At 37.3% G+C, this 19,286-nt stretch overlaps 1 protein-coding gene across 22 annotated transcripts in view; it reads left to right on the top strand.

Annotated features, from left to right (window-relative positions):
- Positions 1-19,286, top strand: part of CHRM3 (cholinergic receptor muscarinic 3) — a 282,178-nt gene that overhangs the window by 144,598 nt on the left and 118,294 nt on the right. For 18 of the 22 annotated variants that reach the window (XM_083831952.1, XM_083831945.1, XM_083831960.1 and 15 more), the window contains one exon: positions 350-452. In XM_083831952.1, coding sequence (XP_083688078.1) covers positions 350-452 — 103 coding nt within the window. Of the gene's footprint in view, positions 1-349; positions 457-1,952; positions 3,949-19,286 lie in introns of those variants that run through there. The other 4 variants (XM_083831953.1, XM_083831954.1, XM_083831955.1 and 1 more) reach the window with 2 other exon arrangements.

A 19,286-nucleotide genomic window follows, 5' to 3' on the forward strand; every position in this document is an offset into this window, starting at 1 on the left:
TGTCGTAAGCAAATGGTTTTCCACAATTTGGTCACTGGGTTTGAAAAATCATTTGAAATCATTGTGACTGTATGTAGCCCCTTGGGGTAGGTGGGAGCAACCCGAATGCTTGTTAGTGCCATCTTATTACCAGTGTTCCAGATCTGTGCAGTACATGGAGGCTTGAGTTGTTCTTACTGTTTTCAGCTTAGTGGTTTTGTTTGTTTGTTTGTTTATTTTTGTTTAAGAAAAAAAGGCTTCTGTTTTCTCTTGACCCGGAGGGTTACTTTGGGCTTATATGTCTGTGTCTCTGCCATGTGTCTGCAATCTATTCTAATAGTTCCTCCTCTCTCTTTTGTTTTGTTCACAGCCTACATGCTGACACACTACCAGTTTTGTTTCCAAAAGAGGAGTTCACGGAGCTACACAGTGCCTGATCCAAGCAGCCGCGTTGATGTTCTTCACTGGACCATGTAGGTAAAATTCAAAAATATATATATATCCACAGTGTGTCTTTCCAAGTATTGAGCGTATCAGGAAACAGCTGATTTTTGGTAACAGTGTTCACTTTGCTAAGTCAGGTTCTTTTGGAATTTATCAACCACAAAATCATCGAGTAAGGCCCTCCAACTTTGTGATGTGTTTTATTCTGAACAAGCATGCAGCTGTAGACCATCATACGTAAGTGTTTAGGCTACTTGCCACATCTACTTTCAGATGCTGTGAATGCTAGGAACACTGTGATGCCTCTCGTTCCTGTAGGTATACCTGAGCTAACTTACAGTAATGTTACTGTAGTAACATTAGTGGCTGCAGTGATTCAAATTTTGGCTTAGGCACAAAACCCAGCAGAGAAATTGAATAAATTCTCAAGAAGTTGGCAAACCTTGGGCTTCTTGTTTTTACAACTGCACAGTTAGCAGAATAAGAACTGGGCTGAGCAGGTTTGCATGAATGAACCTCTGTGCCTGTTTTAAGAGTATAACAGTATCATGGTTTGGGTAAGTGAGTGAAAAATACTTTCAGGTTATTCCTGCTAGTTATCTTGAGCTTCTGCACAAACCATCAAGTCTTCTGTGAATTTCAGACAAAACAGAAAATGTAGCCCATATTTCACCTCCAGCATAACTACCTGCAGAATAATTGAGTCTTGCTATAGTAGAGATGATAATCCAACAAGGAAAATTCAATTTCCAGAAAACTCTGTTTTCCCTTCTGGTTTTAGTATGGTAGTTGAGTTTATTTTCAGCAAGTCATTTCTCCCTGTGAAAGTAAATCTAGGCAAAGAACTAAATTGTTCCAGATAAATTGCTAGCATTCGTTATCGCTTGTCTGCTTTCTCCCTTGTATGTTACACTGTTTTATGACTCAGTTGCAGTGGCATTTAAAATGATTTACATGAATTGTGGATTGGTATGCTACAGCATTAGCATTGTATTTGGTGTTTCTTTCACATTTCTTACATGTTTTTGTAAAACTTCCACCCTGCTTTGTATTTCTGATTTTGTGGAAATGAACCATAAACATGGGTTTGTAGCAGTGGTTTAGATGATCTGTATTTACACATATAGCCCCACTTCTTACACAGAAAACTGCTCTCCTCACATACTTGCTTTAGGGACTGTGGCACTGACAGTTTATTGTGATTGTTTCTGGAGTGTGTTGAGACTTCAGTCACTCAGTTCTGTCTGTATTGAGAAATCTTCTAACCAAGACATCTTAGAAAAGCATTTGTGTAGCATGATAGCTGGATCTTTAAAGCAACAAGTGGCTCAGATGACTCCTGAAGCAAAGCTTATCCTGCTTTCATATTGTGAAATTAGGACATAACATCTTGCACGCTGTTACACAGCTGGCCGTATTTGATTACAGTTGTTTTTACCTTTAATGTTGTGTTGGCCATATTCCAGCTTTACTTAGAAGTTTTTTTGTGTGTTATGTGTATGGTAAAGACTTGCAATTTTTTTTTGCAGGTGACAGGTTCTGTGAATAAAATACTGAAAACACATACATTTCACGTATGAGAGTCGTGTTCCTTGGTGAAAATCTTCCAAATCTTCCTCAGCTTGTAACTAAGGGGCAGGGAAGCAATCCCAGAACACATTCGTTATGCTGGATACTGAGTCTGAGGAGAATGTCTTTTCTGTAGGTTTCAGAGGCACAACTATCATTTGACAGGAATTTTTAAATTGATGCTGAAATTCAGAGTATCCCAGAGGAACTAGAATTGAACTGTGTTCAGTTTTAGCCTAAAAGGAAAGTAACAAAGAAAGTACTTGGATTCATATAATTCATTTCTGCAAAATTTGTTACAGTCCACATCTCTCTCCCTTTGTAAGGTTGCGTTTGTGACTTAGACTGTAATATAATAATGTGGAAACACTGAGCATAAAGTAATGGGTTAAAGCACCAAACCGTATACTTCAGTCTACAAGAAGCATATTAGTATAGGTTTCAGAAAGCCAGAAATGACTATCAGATTGTTTGTTTGTTTTTCAGAGTCTAAATTAACAATAACAAAGCCATTCATGTAAATATGTGTAATGGATTGCGTTCTGTTTACACTGTTGTGTTACCTCCTCAGGGATTATATGTATGAAGAAATAATACAATAATGTGCTTTACCACCCACAAAGGTGCATTGCATTAAACAGAATTTGTCAGCTCATCTGAACACATTACATTAGTTGAGAGGAGCAGCATCATTTTGCTTAGCAAAGGTACATTAGCTTTGCTCTTTGGACTGTCAGAATCAAAAAATCATATCTGAACGCAAGGGTAATGGTCACTATGACAAGCATTTGTCATTTAACACCAAGTGATGTTTGTGCTCCAGTAGCTTTTAGCAAAGTATAGATGTCTGCAAAGTTTGTGGTACAGATCAGCTCTCTAATATGAAGTACAAAGTCCAAGACAATTGAGGTAACTTTAGAGTCTGTACTAGATAATGGCTGATCTGAAAGGAGATAGAGGAAATATCTTTTCTTAGAAAGTTTGTACAGCAACATATTCATGTTGATTATTTTTAAAAATAGTGTTAAAATTCATTCATCTTTGTTTTGTTTGTTTTGCATTAATAAACGTGATACAGATTCTTTCTGTACATTTAAATATCTTCTTTAAACTTTATTAAATCAACAAAATCTATTACTTTGAAGGGAGTTTGTGCTTTTAACTCTAGAGCATCAATGTTTGATACTCTATATACTTGCTTTTCTTCCTTATCCCATGAAGCATCATTCAAACTCTAAACCCAAACCTAATGAGAACTTTTATTTTTATTTAATTATTCATTTAGTTTTAGAATTGGTAGTAGGTTAGAGGAAAAGATCAGGCTTGAAAAATAAAGAATAACCAATTCAAACCGTATGTAGTTTGTGAATACAGTTGTCATGAGTTCATAATCTAAGCAGCCAGATCTTACATTGCTTACTTGCTTTGTTCCTGTTTAAACAACTCCCCTTTGAAGTGATTTGGCTTGACATTATTTCAGGGGAAGCATCACAGTTCAGACCATTGTATATTTATGGCTAGTGTGTTGAGTTAATGATTCGTCCACGAGGTATAGGGTGCTATTATGGTTTTAAAAGATGATTAATGGCTGAAATCAATTTTATACAGGTAATTTCCTTTTTGACTGTAGTTATTTAACTGAGTCCAAGCAGTGGCTATTGATGATGAAGGGAGCACGTAGACTGGGGTTCAGTTTGTTCATTCATATTCACTTATTCATAAATAAAATACTTGAATTACTTGTAGTAAAAAAGGTGACACAAATCATTTGTAATATGAATCCTGAGAGAAAGTGTATACTTTATCCTAGAATGAAATTTGTTACTTAAATGAAGGATGGAAACATTTACAAATTTAAGTATACAAAATATAATTGTTTTCAGATGTAATTCCCTCTAGAGTATAGTGTAAACAATTATTTCATTACATGCATTAAAAACTGAAGTGGACTGGTTATGTCTGAATTCCATTGCTTCTAAAACCCCTAACTTTTGTCAAAGAAGATCTTTCAGTGCCTTTTTTTTTGGAGGGGACACTATTAGTTTTTGGAATTGCAGAATTCTGTTTCCTCTGGCATTTAAAAAAAACCCTTGGGTTTTCTTGTCACGTACTTCACCAGACTGATCATGTTTAACTTGTGAGGACTGACTAGTTTGCAGCTGTAGGTGGTATGTGAGATACAGACTTCAGGAAGAGCATGATTTCCATAACCACTTCAAAGGAAATACATTATAAATAAAATACGTTTCTCTGGGGGCTTACAGAACCATTCTGTTTATAATTTAAATTACATTAAGCTAAGTAAAATAGTACAGTAAAACCCTCAAGGGAATTAAGTTTGAACATTACATTACTTCCATTAATTGGAAGTATTTTACTCTCTCTCTAATGGTTTATTTTTCATTGAATATATATATAATTAAAAGTATTGTCATTATAACAGGACTCGTTCTTTCCCATTCTGTGTTCCAAGCACTTCTGTTCAGTTTATCGCAATAGTTTTGTTTGCCTACCATCCTTCATTTCTCACTGCTTTATTTCTGGTCACTATCCCTCCAAGCATCAGAGTACGACAGAAGATGACCGTTGCCATTTGGCAGATGTTCTGCTTAAGCAAACTCATACTGGAACTGAGACTCCTGACCAGCCTGAAGTTCTGCATCATGCCTGGGGAGCGTAAAGCTTTCTTTTGTTAGAGTATTTTAGAGTCTGCTCATCCAAACCGCACAGCGTGCTTCTTCCAGGTTATTCGCAGAGGTAACTGTTGCGTGGGGGCTGTAGGATGTGAGAATCCGCTTGTCTCCCTGCTTTATAAATTTTACTTTTTACTTATAAAACTGAGAGAAAGGGAGGAGATTCTGTACAAAAGTACGTACGTGCATATGTGTATGTGTGCATTTTGCATATCTGCAGATATAATGCCATACATGTTTGTGTATGTGTATGCGTCTGTGTGCAGAAATCGTATGATTTGGTATACATACAGTTTCCTTTCTTTTCTTGCTAGAAATTTATGCCTATTCAGTTTCATATGGAATCCTAATATCATATTCTACTTTAAACCATTTGAAGATAATACGACTTCCAGAAGAGGGTGACAGGATTAGCACTAGTAAAATTTTGGAATACCTTAGAGAGATACCTAATTCTTCGAGTGTTTTATTCTTCTTTCCTTTTTCACCCTATAGCAATAGACCATCCAGCTTGAACTAAATCAGGTTATCGTTCTGAACAGCAAGGAAGGCAGTAAATCTGTAGTGCCAGGCTCCTCTAATATTTGCAGATTTTCAATATGGTTATCTGTAGAAATGATCTAAGCACATATGAGCCTACAGAAGCTGAAGCAGCTTGTATAAGCGGTGCAGTCCCATATGGGATACTTACTCCCATTTTATAGTCAGCTTTAAACCAGCTGCTAACTTCAAATTAATTCTCATGTAAAGTTTAAAACAATCTCTGTGCTTCATATCAATTAATCTCAAGTGACTCTTTTTTTTTCCCCCATGGGAAAATAGATCTTTATAGCTAAATAGCAACGATATTGAAAAAAAAAAAAAAGAAGCGGTGCACAAATTTTCCCCTAATTTATGAAATGTTTGCATTTTAAAGAGCACAATCAAAGGGCAATAGTAATTAGGCTAATGCTGGATTGAATAAAAACTTTACTTACTTGAGAGTCATGTTAAACTAAGCAAACCTTGGAGGGGGAGAAGCTAGTACAAGATATAAAAGCTTAAACATGTTTTCTATTGACTCAGAACCATAAAGTTTTATGAAACATATAAGAAGACTTAGTTGCAAAAACCTAAAGAAATTACTACTTCAGGCAGTTGATTTGAAAAGGAAAGTCATTTAGTTCCAGAATGTCCAAAAGTTTTACTGCATTTTTTTTTCTACCTTCTGTACATAAGATAACAACTTGCCTGGTCTGTTTTTCTTGTTACACTGTTCTTAACAATCATCTTGCCACTAATTTGTACCTTTCATGTTGTCTCTCTTGATTCTATAGCGCTGTCTTCATATCTGTTTTTATTTTATTTTCACCACTGTGGTGAGCAAATGAAAGATTGCAATACTAAAATCAGGTGTATTTCAAGATGTGTTAAATTACTTAAACATAGAAAAATGTTTTTAGCACGCAGAAGTAAATGTTTTACAGCAGTACACTGTATTACAGTAACTGTAATAAAACATACTGCATTGATATAGATGTTAGCCATCTCTTTCTTGTTTTCTTATTTAGCCTATGCATTTTCTGGGGAATTTATTGTGACTGATGTGTTGGTGGCTGCTATCAAAATACAAATAACAAAAGATATAATAGTGGAGGTCTCAGTTCAGCTGCAGTAGGTAATCGATCTTGCTTTGAAGCAGAGAACGTAGGAAGAAAGGAAATGGTCTAAACATAGAAGCTGCATTTGTACTTCTTTTTTTCTGGGATTTTTCTGCCTTTTTCATTTTAGACTTTAGATGAATAAGCGATTAAAAAACAGAGCTTTATCTTCAGTTCTTGGGCACGGTGTATCACTTGTGCATGAAGGCTGGAGGGTTTGCAGTCAACTCTAGCAAGATGGTCACTGCTGATTTGCCCGGTGCTGGGCGAATTACAAAGGTTATGCTTTCATGACAGTGTATAACTTCTGAGAAATGCCTGCATTTTATTGGGATGCTATTGCAGAGCTGATTCTACCAAGTAAATTGCCAAGGGCTGATGCCTTAAGGTACAGCGATTCTTTGAACCCCACAGCCTGAAAGTCGGCCCCGGTATTGACACAGATGTAACTTAATGCAGTAGTTTGCGTGTGAGAAAGAAGGGAATCCTTGGTGCTCAAAGCATTTTAAAATCTCTGCTTCTTCGGTGAGGATTTAGAGTAAGTGTCTTTGTCTGAAGCTCGTTGTTTCAGGACAGATTCAGCAAGTCCTAGCTTAGGCTTGCAGAATACGTGGATACCCTGTATGAGTTAGGGTCACCTTCACTGCAGCCTGGAATTACATTGTTGGGGAGTTCTTAAAGCTTATTGTGGGCATTAATAGAGAAGAAAAAATTAATAGTGTGCCTGTAGGTTTTTCTATGCAAGATACTCCATCCCTTATGAGTATTGCTATTTTATACTATTAACAGAGGGACTGCACTGACAGACTGAGGAATGGAGCTTATGAATTTTTGTGTCCTAGCTGTAAAATGAGTGATTCATTATGATTCTTCAATTTCAAACTTCTCTCAAATTAATTAAAGGATTAATTTAATTAGTTAAAAGGATTGCTGTTGTTGCTTTGATTATCTTAAAGTGAAATGAAAAGTATTTTTAACAGCAACACGACAGTAGTTTATAGATCTCGGGTTGGAAAGTAAACCAGAGATGAAAGAAACTCATCAAGAAATTTGTAGATATTACTGATCAAAAACCAGAAGAAATAGCCCAGGAAAAAAATAAAAAAAGATCTTTTATGGAATCTTTGTGATTAATGAGTTGTTCATGGCCAATTTGTTTAAAAGCAAATTTTGTTGTTGATTTAAAAACAGATGCAATAACACACACACAGAAAAAAAATATATTAAAAGAAATCACAGCAAGTTGAGGTTAATAAACTGTTGCTTGAATGAGCTTTAGCTTAAGCAGCATTTTGCTTTGCTATGCCAAAGGTTGGTGCTGGCCCCTGATATGTTCAGAAGCTCAGATGTGTGGACAGAGTGGGGCATTTTTTGGTGTCTCCTGGGTGTTCAGCCCCTGAGACTGTCCCAACTTGGCTCGTTGGGGCAGGTTGAGGGGGGTGAGGAGGCAGCATGGGCAGTCTGGGGTCAGCTCACTTCCCCAGGACCTGCACATCCTAAAAGGTGAAGATTCTAGTGATAGTTCTCATCACTTGGCTAAAAAGCACTGGTCACATATTTCATTTTTTCACATCTATTTCTGTATATGGTCAGAGGGATAGTATTGAGAAAGTTATTGCCTGTAAGACACTGAGGAGATATGCCGGTGAACTTTCTGTCCAAATCAACTGTCTGTTTTCTGTCTGTCTTACGTTTCTGGCAGGTTCTAAGGACTGGCTTTTATTTTCTGAAATTTAATGATTTCCTCTAAAATATTTGAAATAGTTTTGACTAATAATTCCTTGGTTTTATTTGCAGACCTTGGTAAAAGTTTTGAGCAGATAGTACTGAAATAAAATTTACAGCGTCCAACTCTTGCCCGGGGGATGCCCTAGACCAGGTATTGCAGAGCTTCAATAGGCAAGTTGTACAGCCCAGAGCAGAGCTCTCTGTAGCATGGTGGCAAGGTCTTGAACTCAGTGACCCAAATGCTCTCTGCTTATGTTTGTAACCTGAAGTATGACAAAATATTTTCAAGGTTTCTTTCAGTTCATCTCTGCCCACTTTTTAGCATTTCCTCAGAGATTTTTTCACTGCTCTGTGACATCTGCGGGGTCTGGTGATCTGGGCCTCAGGTTCCTGTATGTACTCATTGAACATTTCCTATGCAACCATTGTAATATGTATGTATCGTGTTGCAGGCAACACGGCTTGCAAGAGGAGACCATTCAGCCTAATTTCCGATTTTCTTATGAGCTCCAGGCATGCCTCCCGCACCGCTTTTTCTAAGGTTATTGCAGCTCTGGTGTGACTGTGCAAAGGGTTTTGAACAGCTGGAGGCTCCATTGGTCTGAAAAGCACACACTGGGCTCATCAGCTGGCATTTCCCAGCTTGGCTGACTTGCAGCAGAAGGCTTGAGAGGCAATGTTTTGACATGTAGTTTGTTAGTGACATTTATATTATGTGGATACTCTGTCTGTCTTCAGAAGTTCTGAGTCAGATCTTCAGGATACGTAACTCTGAATAATTTTTAAAATACTTCTTCCCTTTTGAAACTTTAGTGGATATTGCATGGTTAATAAAAATAAGTTTACTTAAAGCAAGTGTTACTCATGAACTTGAACACATGAAATAGTAGTCTGTCAAAACACTATGCAAAAAGGAAAACCAAGATGCTGTGTAAACCTATCTAAATAAACGTTAGTGAAATAGAAATTTGTAAAATTATGCTGAAAAAATTGACTTTTCAAGTATCTTTTGAAGCGTGGGTATTATGTGTTTTATGCCAAGGTATTACCTTCTCTAAATAGCAGCCAATGATGACTAATTATTATTGTCCATTATCTTTATGCATCTGTCTTTTTGGGACTATTTGGATTATATGCCTAAAACCCAGCTGACATTAAGAAAGATTTAAAATATTGACAAATCCTTATTCTTACTAGCTGGGGGAAACTCAGAAACCTCAGGACTACCAATCTATACAACCCCTTTTCTTTCTAGCCTTATAATTTTATATTTGGCATTAACAGAGGTTCTATTAACAATTTCTTCGCTATCTGTAATGGCTGAAGACAATTGGGACAGTTCTTCCTGAAGACAATTTGGAACAAACTGTCCCGAATGTCTACAAAGAGCATAAAGGGTTATATCATCAGATGACATTGTATGCTTAAAGTAGATCCATAGTCCACACACATGCCACCCTGACTATTTGTCATATGTATCAGCAGTTTGAGCTCTAAAAATTTAAGCTCAAGCTCAGTAGTAGCCGTTGTTGTTAGTTTGCTCAGACCATTTCCCAGTACAGATAAAGATTTGTTGGAAAGGGTCAATAATTAGTGGGGTATTTGCTTAGGTTTCTTCCTCTCTTTAAAGATAGTGTTAAATTGTAATAGTTCCAATGAGTCTTTTTAGCTATGGCAATTTAAAGAAAAGAGCAAAGCTTGAAAAATTGTCTGTATTCGTCTGGGCTCTGATTTCTGGTGATGCTGCCTGTGGAGTAGTACAGTACTTACAGCAGTGTCTGTCATTTATGCTAAAGTTGAAAATCAAGGGAATAAAGCTTCAAAACCTTCAAGACAAAGAAGGTGGAGAGCTGCCTTGAAAAAGAGAAATATCTTCAGGGGAAAAAAAAAAAAAAAGATTTGAAGTTGCTAGGACTTATTTTTAAGAGAAGAAATGAAAAAGAGAAAAGATATTATATTTAACAACACTTAAAGAAGGTAGGACTTCATCTTTTAAAAGTCCTGTGGAGGACCCCTATATGTTAAGCTACACAGAATTTAATCTGCCTCTGAAAGATGAAAGGATGAGGTGAGCCTACCAGAATTCAAGCCTGTGCTTCCAGGGAGTCTAGGTTTTTCTACCTTAGTGATTACATCTCAAAGCTATTTTCTATGGTTATAAATCCCTCTACATTATTGCTTTAAAGAATTGTGTACAAACTGACTGTATCTCTGTGGGGTAGTGAGGAGTGTCCATTATTTCAACACAGGAACCAAGAGGATTGTAAGTCAGGTATTCAAGAAAAATACAAACAATTTCTGGTTGGCTCCTTTAAGACCAGTCCTTTTTCATTCAGGATACTTGCAGCAGAAATAATCACACAGCTTTGAATTTCTAGTTCAGTTTTGAGTGTAAAGATTCCAAAATGTAGGGTTATTTATTTCCAAAGTATTTGATTTAGAAAGTTCCCCGCAAATTAAGACAAAAGCACCCCTTTCCTTGTCAGTAATATTTATGTATGCATGTTTTTATTTGTTTCTACATTTTCCCTCATGACTACAAGTTTAAAATGAACGGGATTCTATTGTTCCACTTTTGTGGGGCTTAATAAGCAATGGTAATAGCAATTCAGAAGAACAAGTGACTGCCCTTTGTTTCCTGTAAACTCACTGGTCAGAAAGACTGCACTGTGTATTTAGACTTCTGTATAAGATTTCTTGAAAACAATAGTCTATACAATTAATATAAAAGAAAACATTATTTTCTTGAAATTTATGGTGAAATGTAATAACACTTTCATTGTAGGCAGTCTAAACATTGTCATCATAAACTGACTTTTAAAGTTAACCATGATTAGATACTTCACACATTTTTGCATCAAAAATTGTTATTGAAAATTGATGCTTCATTTTTTGTACTGACTCAGAGGTTTTCACACTAACATAATATTAATAACTTAAACAGATAGTGACGTGATGGATCTAGGAATGAATTGTTCCTGTGAGCTATCTAGATGAATCTATTTTCAGAAGAGTATCAGAAATTTTCCCACATAAAAGCAGATAGCATCATAATGTTTTGGCTTCAGTACTGCTTCTTTTTCATCTCTTTTCAGTGCTCTGGCTAATAGTTAACTATACATGTAGATTTTCATCCGTTCAGTCATCATGTGATTGTTGTCATGGATGGAAAGAACGTGCCAAATAATAGCCAGATGTTTACTTTTCATTAATTAAATGTAAACATTTATATAAGAAAATAAAGGAGGGTACAAGTTGATTAATATCTTGTTTTTATAAGACAGATGTAATAGCAGTGTCTTCATGAAGATGATTTGAGGGAGTGAAATTGGGTGCTGGGTTTCTGGAGATGTCTAAGGCAGATTAAACTTTCAACATGATGTTTTAGATAATTTTTTTTAAATAGAATAACGTTTCTGAGAGTTATCTGTCCCAGAATAGCAAACTTAGAAGATGTCGGTAATGACTGCGCACTAAGCTGTAAGTGAGGAATGGGTCGGAGAGGGGAATGGTGTGATTTACCGGGTGCTCCCGAGGGCACCTGTGTGCAGCAGCACTGCCCTAGGAGAGGATGGCGGAGATGCTACATCCTTCTCTTTGGAGGATGCAGGAAAAGTTATTTTCCTTCTGCTCAGAGCAGGGACAGTTCAGCGAGCTTTGTGCCAGTGGAAGGGGCATGAACCCGAGATTTTTCTGCCCCATTTACAGGCAGCAGAGTAGCAGCAGCAGTTATTGCCCTGGGAAAAGCTGTTCCTTCATTTCTCACCTTTGTGAAGATGTATGAAAACCAGGATGGTCTGGATAGTCGTCCTCATCTATTTTTCATCAGAAACAAACAAACACAATCATTCCTTTTATTTGGGCCGACACATCCCTTAGAAAACCACGGACATCTGGCTGACAGAGACTGAATGGGGTTATACATGTGTTTCAAAAAATGCAACAGACTGAAGGAAGAGGAACATCTGTACGACACTGTTAATCTCAGAATAGTACAGGTGACATTTCTCTGCAACTTCTGATAATAATGGATAGGAAGCATGGATAAATTGTCAGAGATTGCTAGCTCAGATTAGACCTCAGTAAGCAAGGACTTGAGAGCAGAGCTGTCTGAAGGCAAGCACAGCTCTGTTATCTGTGGGTGCCGGTATCAGGGCATCTGTTGCTGTGCTTGACCCTCCACAGAGGTACCTGACAAGTGGGCTAGAGCAGATATGATCTAAGTTTCAATCTGATTTCAAAGTAGTTCAACTAGTTGCCGTAGATGAGTATTTCAGGGAAGAAGTGCTACAAAATCAACATGATGGAAATGTGATCTGTGCAAAGCATGACTCCTTACAACAGGCTGTTATGTTAGCAGTGCAAGCTGGGAGGTAGTACAGGGGGTAAGGCTGCTGAAGCACAAAAATTGCATAACATGAAATTACAGCTGTTTAATACCGTTATCATTTCATTGTTCCATTTTACTAGCTGCAAAGTAAATTCTAGTTTAGTGAAAAAGAAAATCTTTAGAAACAAAATCTTCAGTTGTAATGCTATGCTCAGAGTCCTTCCTGATCTCTACAGTCAGGATCAATCATTCTAAATATATAGGTTTTTTTTAGTAAACTATTTCCTGCTACAAGTGCTGAAACAGGAAAACAGTAGAGCATATGGTGAAACTCTTAATCAGGGTTTATTTAGGGACTTTTCTAAATTTGTATCATAATACACGCTCTTATCTAGTAATCAATAGTGTTTGCAAACACAAAGCACTTCTTGTTTTATGGTGGCAATGTTGATTGCTTGCCAGATGCTGTTCTTGATAACTTTTAACTCTGTCTTTCCCATAGAGATACTGCAACATCTTTTGGATATTAGTTGATCACTTATTACATATACAAAGAAACATGTCCAATATTGCGTTCTGTTTCCATACTTCTAAAGGATAAGAAATTCTGTGGCAAGGTTGTGCTTGCTCTTTGTTTCTGTGGGAATCCATTTCTCGGTTTCTGGCTAATTTCTAGGAAGTCTTATTCTACTTCCCATGTAATCAGTATCCACGTAGAAATTTCTATTATGCCAAAGAAGTAAAGTCGTATGTTTGTAAAAAGACCAAGTCCCTAGAGGACAACTTGAAATACCACTCCCAGATGGGTCTGTGTGAACAATACATTGCCAAAATATAATCATGTTTAGGGAACTGCCCATTAAGTGATACTTCCATTAGTTCTTATGACATTTTTCTTGTGAAGCTGAAAATATCATGCAGCATTCTTTTCTATTCACTATTGCATGCCATGTGATGCTGAAGTCCCCCCTTTTGTTGAAACTTTGCATGAAGTTTCCTCTGTAAATTGCTTTCCTTCAAAAACAAAGCTTCTCTCTGTCCCTTCCTAGACAACTCAGGGGAATTTTTCAGATTGGAGGTAGTCAAAGAGCTTTAGGAAACTAATGAGCAAACATTAACTCTCACTGGGCTCAGCTACTACTCATGAGCTTGCAGGAGGAGATACTGTGAATGAAGGACAAAATTGCTTGCTTTTCACACATTGAGAGGCATCAGAAATCACCACCCTACTCAAGATTTCTTAGATATCAAAGCAAAATCACTGACATTACAAATGCTGCTGTAATCTTACTGTCATTCACATACCCAACTATCAGGTTAAAATCTATTGGAAAAAGACTTCCTTTGAAAAGGTGGAGAAGAAATATAATATTTGTAAAAGCAAAGAATTAAGCAAGGGGTATTTTAAATTTGTCAGTTTTATCTCTTGTTGCTGATTCTTTTGGAGCAAGGTCACCTGTTAAGTAAGCAAAATGCTAACTCTGGTTTCCAATTTCTTTCAAATGAAATAATATCCTAAAAAGGATCTTCATAAAAGTTGCATCAACATGATATCATAGCTGTTGTATCTTCTGAATCTTCAAAACTTACTTCTTCAGTCTGCAGGCCAAATGACTCTGTTGCTAGCTGTTAGTCCTCAAATTTTGTGAGATTCAGATAGTCAAATTAAGCTCCTTCCAGCTGTCATCTTTCATGCTTTATAACCTGTAGTTGAGGCTCTTTGAACTTGCTGTCAGTCCATTACTTTCTATTCATTGCTACCTTATGATGTCTCCAATTATAAAAAACTTACCGTAATGTATTTCAGAGATAGCTGAGGCTGCATAACTTTAAGTGCTAGGAATCTTTTATGAAAGTTCAGAACCTTATTCAGCCTCAGCATGTATACAGAGGATATAATGAAGAAATTAAATGATTTTAGTTAAATTTAGGCAGTGTAGCTAAGAATAAAGTTGGTGAGTGTATGGCACTGTTTGTATGTGAAAACAGGAACAACCTGGTTTCAATGAAATTTTCTTTGAGGAGGGAAGCCCAGGTTCTGAAAGCACCAACAGGAGTAATGAAAGGTCAGTCTACTTCAGAAAAAAAAAGCAGTTGCTTTTTTCTCACTCCCAGTAGGTATAGGAGACAGTCTTTGGTTTATATCAGTCAAGCAGAGGGTTTGATTTAATACCTCTGTATTCTCCATTAAAAGCTCTAGACCTTGTATTAGTAGATGGTTTTGTAAAGATAAGTCTGTGTATCGTATTTGTATTTTTGAAAACTATATTCTCTCTTCTGTCCTAGTGAAGAACAGAAAAATATAGCAACCATGAACTCTCAGATATGTTGGGGTGTGCAAGGAGGTTTTCCAGTAAGGTCTACCTGGGTATGCACTTGAGTTTTTAAAGGTGGTCTCAGTACAACAAAGAACATTTCACTTCCTTTTCCCAGGTTTCTGATTGAAAGAGTGAACACAGTGACATCTTCATATAAATGCTCAGAAAACCCCAGAGAATGTAGTCACTTCTTACCACATTTGCTGGTGTTGCCCTATTTCTGGTTAAGAAATGTGTTGCTAGATCTGTACAATGACTCTTACTTGCATCCCATGTTATCTTTTGAGACAATCACTATAATTACCAGTCTGCTGTACCCCTAGACAAAGGTAATCTCATAGACCCTTTGCAAGGGTTTGATATGGGATCTTACTGTTGCACCATTTGTGTGTGAGCCATTCTCAGACTTCCCTTACAGACCAAGGATGTTGCACTTGCATAATTCTAATCTGCCAGACATTTAGGATCGAGCTCTTCAGTTTCCCCAGAAATTTTCAGAGATGGTCTTGAGGTAAGCCTATACTCTTATGCCTGTTCAAAACACCACTCTGCCTGTTACACAAAGGAAAAACACTGGCTGCATTTCAAAGTTAAAACATATCTTAGCATATTATTGTTTTTCTATTCCTGTTTCTACTTTTCTTATTCATTGTTTTAATGTAGATAGATGGATTAACGTCTGCGCACTACAAATGAACACACCATCAAAAAGATATGTTTTTGTCTGGCTTGACGGTCACTAGACTCTATGTCTGTGGACTTCTGTGAGGAATATTAGCATCACACTGCGACCAATGTTCTCGTCCTTATTTTCTCTGTTTTTCAGTTCTGACAGCTACAGAGATGATGGGGAAATACAGTAAATATGATCCATGCCATCTTATTCCCAAGTCAATGCCCTTTTAAAATTATTTTTTAATCTAATATACAGTAACCTATCCTAACTTGAATATTCTTTGTGAGACAGGGACAAAAAAAAAAGTGCAAATAATAGATGTGTTTAAAAAATAGAAGGATGAATGGGAGAAAAATTTGCTTTTGCTTTTTTTTTTTTTGCCTTTTTTTATTATTCGTAGAGATAGCTGTATTTTTTAAATGTCATTTTTGTAACGTCCCTATCGCTGGGACTGTGAAGAATTTTTTTTCTGACTCTTTTTCTGAGTAGAGCTATTTGAAAGCTGTTTTCAGATTCTGTCTTTCTGTGCTTGCAGAGAGGTTCTAGGAGCAAGAGGACAGGTCCCAAAAGAAAACGTCTATCTTCAACTGGAGCTAAGGCTAGTCATACCAGTGATTAGATAAGCCTGTTCACAGGTTAATTTCCTCCATACTTTTCAGTTGTACATTTAAATTATAATGTACATTGTTAGAATTTAAATGACTCTCTGATCCATGACGATTATTTTTTTTTCCTAAAAACTACATTATGCCAACACCTAGCCAAAGAAGCTGAGCCAACAAATGATCTGATGGCAGACTGACTTCAGAGGAGTAGGGACAAAAGTTGGTAACTCTTCGTTTTCTCCTGGTTTACCTTAAGCATGGTTTGAAAGATTCAAAGGTCAGATACTCCAGGCAGCATCACCTCTTCTAGACTTTGCAGAAATCAAGAAGACTCAATCATAAATTATATATTTGATCCAGGTTTTATTCCAGATCAAACCAGAACCCCAGACTTTAACACCCCCAGAGAGATTTGGATTCCTCATCATACATGGTCTCTGCTACATCTGCCCAACTGCTTTTTTGCCCTCTTAGCAATGTGTGAATGGCTGTGGTGAATGGAGTTAAATCCAGCTGGAGGCCAGTCACTAGTGTTGTCCCCCAGGGCTCACTGCTGCAGCCAGTTCTCTTCAGTGTCTTTATCAAATGACCTGGACGAGTGGATTGAGGGCACCCTCAGTAAGTTTGCAGATGACAACAAGTTGGGCAGGAGCGTTGATCTGCTTGAGGGTAGGAAGGCTCTGCAGAGGTATCTGGATAGGCTGGACCGATGGTTCCAAGGCCAACTTTATGAGATTCAACAAGGCCAAGTGCTGGGCCCTGCACTTGAGGCACAACAACCCCATGCAATGCTACAGGCTGTGGGGAGAGTGCCTGGAAAGCTGCCCGGCAGAAAGGGACCTGGGGGTATTAGTCAACAGCCAGCTGAATATGAGCCAGCAGTGTGCTCAGGTGGCCAAGAAGGCCAACAGCATCTTGGCTTGTATCAGGAATAGTGTGGGCAGCAGGACCAGGGAAGTGATTGTCCCCCTGTACTTGGCACTGGTGAAGCCGCACCTCGAGTACTGTGTTCAGTTTTGGGCCCCTCATCACAAGAAGGACATCAAAGCCGTGGAGCATGTCCAAAGAAGGGCAACAAAGCTGGTGAAGGCTCTAGAGAACATGCTGCTTATGAGGAGTGGCTGAGCGAAATGAGATTGTTTAGCCTAGAGAAAAGGAAGCTCAGGGGACACCTTATCACGCTGTGCAATTACCTCAATGGAAGTTGTTGCACGGTGGAGATCAGTCTCTGCTCCCAAGCAACAAGCAATAGGACAAGAGGAAACAGCCTCAAATTGCTCCAGGGAAGGTTTAGGTTGGATATTAGGAAAAAACTCTTCACAGAAAGGATGGTAGAGCATTGGAACAGGCTGCCCAGGGAAGTGGTTGAGTCACCATCCCTGGAGGTATTCAAAAGACATGTAGATGTGGTGCTTAGGGACAGGGTTTAGTGATAGCCTTGGCAGTGCTAGGTTAATGGTTGGACTTGACGATCTTAGAGGTCTTTTCCAACCTAAATGATTCTGTGATTCTATGTACATTTCCATTTTCTCTTGGCCCACAGCAACATGGCTGGCTTGTGTTCTCATTACTGTCTCTTACTTCCTCAGGAATTAGCTACTTTAATACATGTGAGGGTCTGTACTGAAATATGTGAAGTGGGAAAAACTGTAGTAGGAAACAGGTGTCTGTGTGGTGTGGCAAGTGGGACAGTTAGGATAAACGTATGAGTCTAAATATGTCCATGATTTTAAATGGCAGTGACCTATGTTATCAGAAAAAAAAAAAAATCTAATTCTCTGTTATATCCATTAGATGTCCTGGATTATTCCTTTGTTTTGCTGCCAGTCATTATGTAATGTTATTTGTCCTACTACTTATCAGCGTAAAGTTAATATGTACCATATGTCTGTATTCCGCTGCTTTTTTTAAAAAATTTTTTACTAATGAATGGCATTTCCAAATTTGCAGTTATAGCCAGAAATGGGATAGAATGGAAAGAAATAACTGTAAATGAGACAGTATAACTGTCTGTAGGTAGCAGGAGTAATTTATTATATATGGCGGTGATTACAAAAAAGACCGTACACCGTAAGACACATACAAGATTTGTTATAACGTTGTGTTTGAGGTTATATTTGTTGCTACATTGATTTACTACTCTAAGTGGAAACTCACATAGTTCTATCTCTTCTAGTTGCCAAATCAAGTTCTAAGAGGACGCTGCATTTTAAAAGTATAGACGTGTCTGTCTTTGGTGGAGCTTAAACAGATTTGCAGTGTTTGCATTACCTTTCATAATTTGTTTTACTTAGCGCTTTTATGCCATTCACAGTTCTATTTCATGACAGAAATGGATCTTCAGGAGCATCTTGGATGGAATAATATTTTTTTTTTTTGAAAACATTAATTTGCATATTTGATAAAGCAAAGCGTTTAAAAATAAACCATAAACTAGATAGGATTTTGTTTACCATGGAAGCAGCTGTCTACAATTTGCTGCTTTATGTTACTGAGAGATTTCACCTTAATCTGATGCATTAGCCACTGATTATGGCTATAACCATTTTAGTGGTATAGCCACAGCTCTGTAGTGGTAAGAGTTTGTTGTTCATATGTTGTATGTTTTGAAAACTCTTTTCAGGCATTTGCCAAATTCCAGAACACAGCTCAGTTTCCAAGGTTTCTCAACAGGATTTCAGATCAAAGTATAATTGCTTTCACTATGTCCATTGTGAGATTTTGGAGTAATTGTAGCTTGTATGTGAAACTCAAAAGATATCTTGAGCTCTAAAACTCTACAAAACTAAGGAGGAAACTAAACGACACCTTGCTACAAACTGAAATAGTTACAGTTTACACAGATCTAGCATTTTTCATCAACGTAAAAAATATCCAATGATTCTTAGTAGCCTATTACACCACTACACATTGTTTTCCTTCTGAATAGTTGTCATGCAGGTGACTGTAATTTCCTGCAGTAAAGTTTGTATTGCTGTTGTTATTATTAAATTATATAGGCAAAATATGGTTATAAAATTTTGTCTGGTTTGTTTGCTTAAATCCACACTTTAAGTAAAAATCAGAATAATCTTCTAATCTTCTATAAAATTTCTTAAGAGTAAACTAGGAATTTCTACCTGTAAATAAATTGGCAAAACTTGTTAAAAGTTGCTGTTGTCATTTTACTGCTGTTGCAGTGCAGTTTTGTCTCTGAACATTTTTTTGACAGATCTTTCATGGTTTCAATAGGAGGAGAGTAACTTTCCCGTTCTGCCACCTACGAACTTCTTATGAGGGACATAAGGTTCTGCAACACTGTCAG

This window comes from Anser anser (genome assembly GCF_964211835.1).
Source record: "Anser anser genome assembly, chromosome: 3".
Classification (NCBI taxonomy): domain Eukaryota; kingdom Metazoa; phylum Chordata; class Aves; order Anseriformes; family Anatidae; genus Anser; species Anser anser.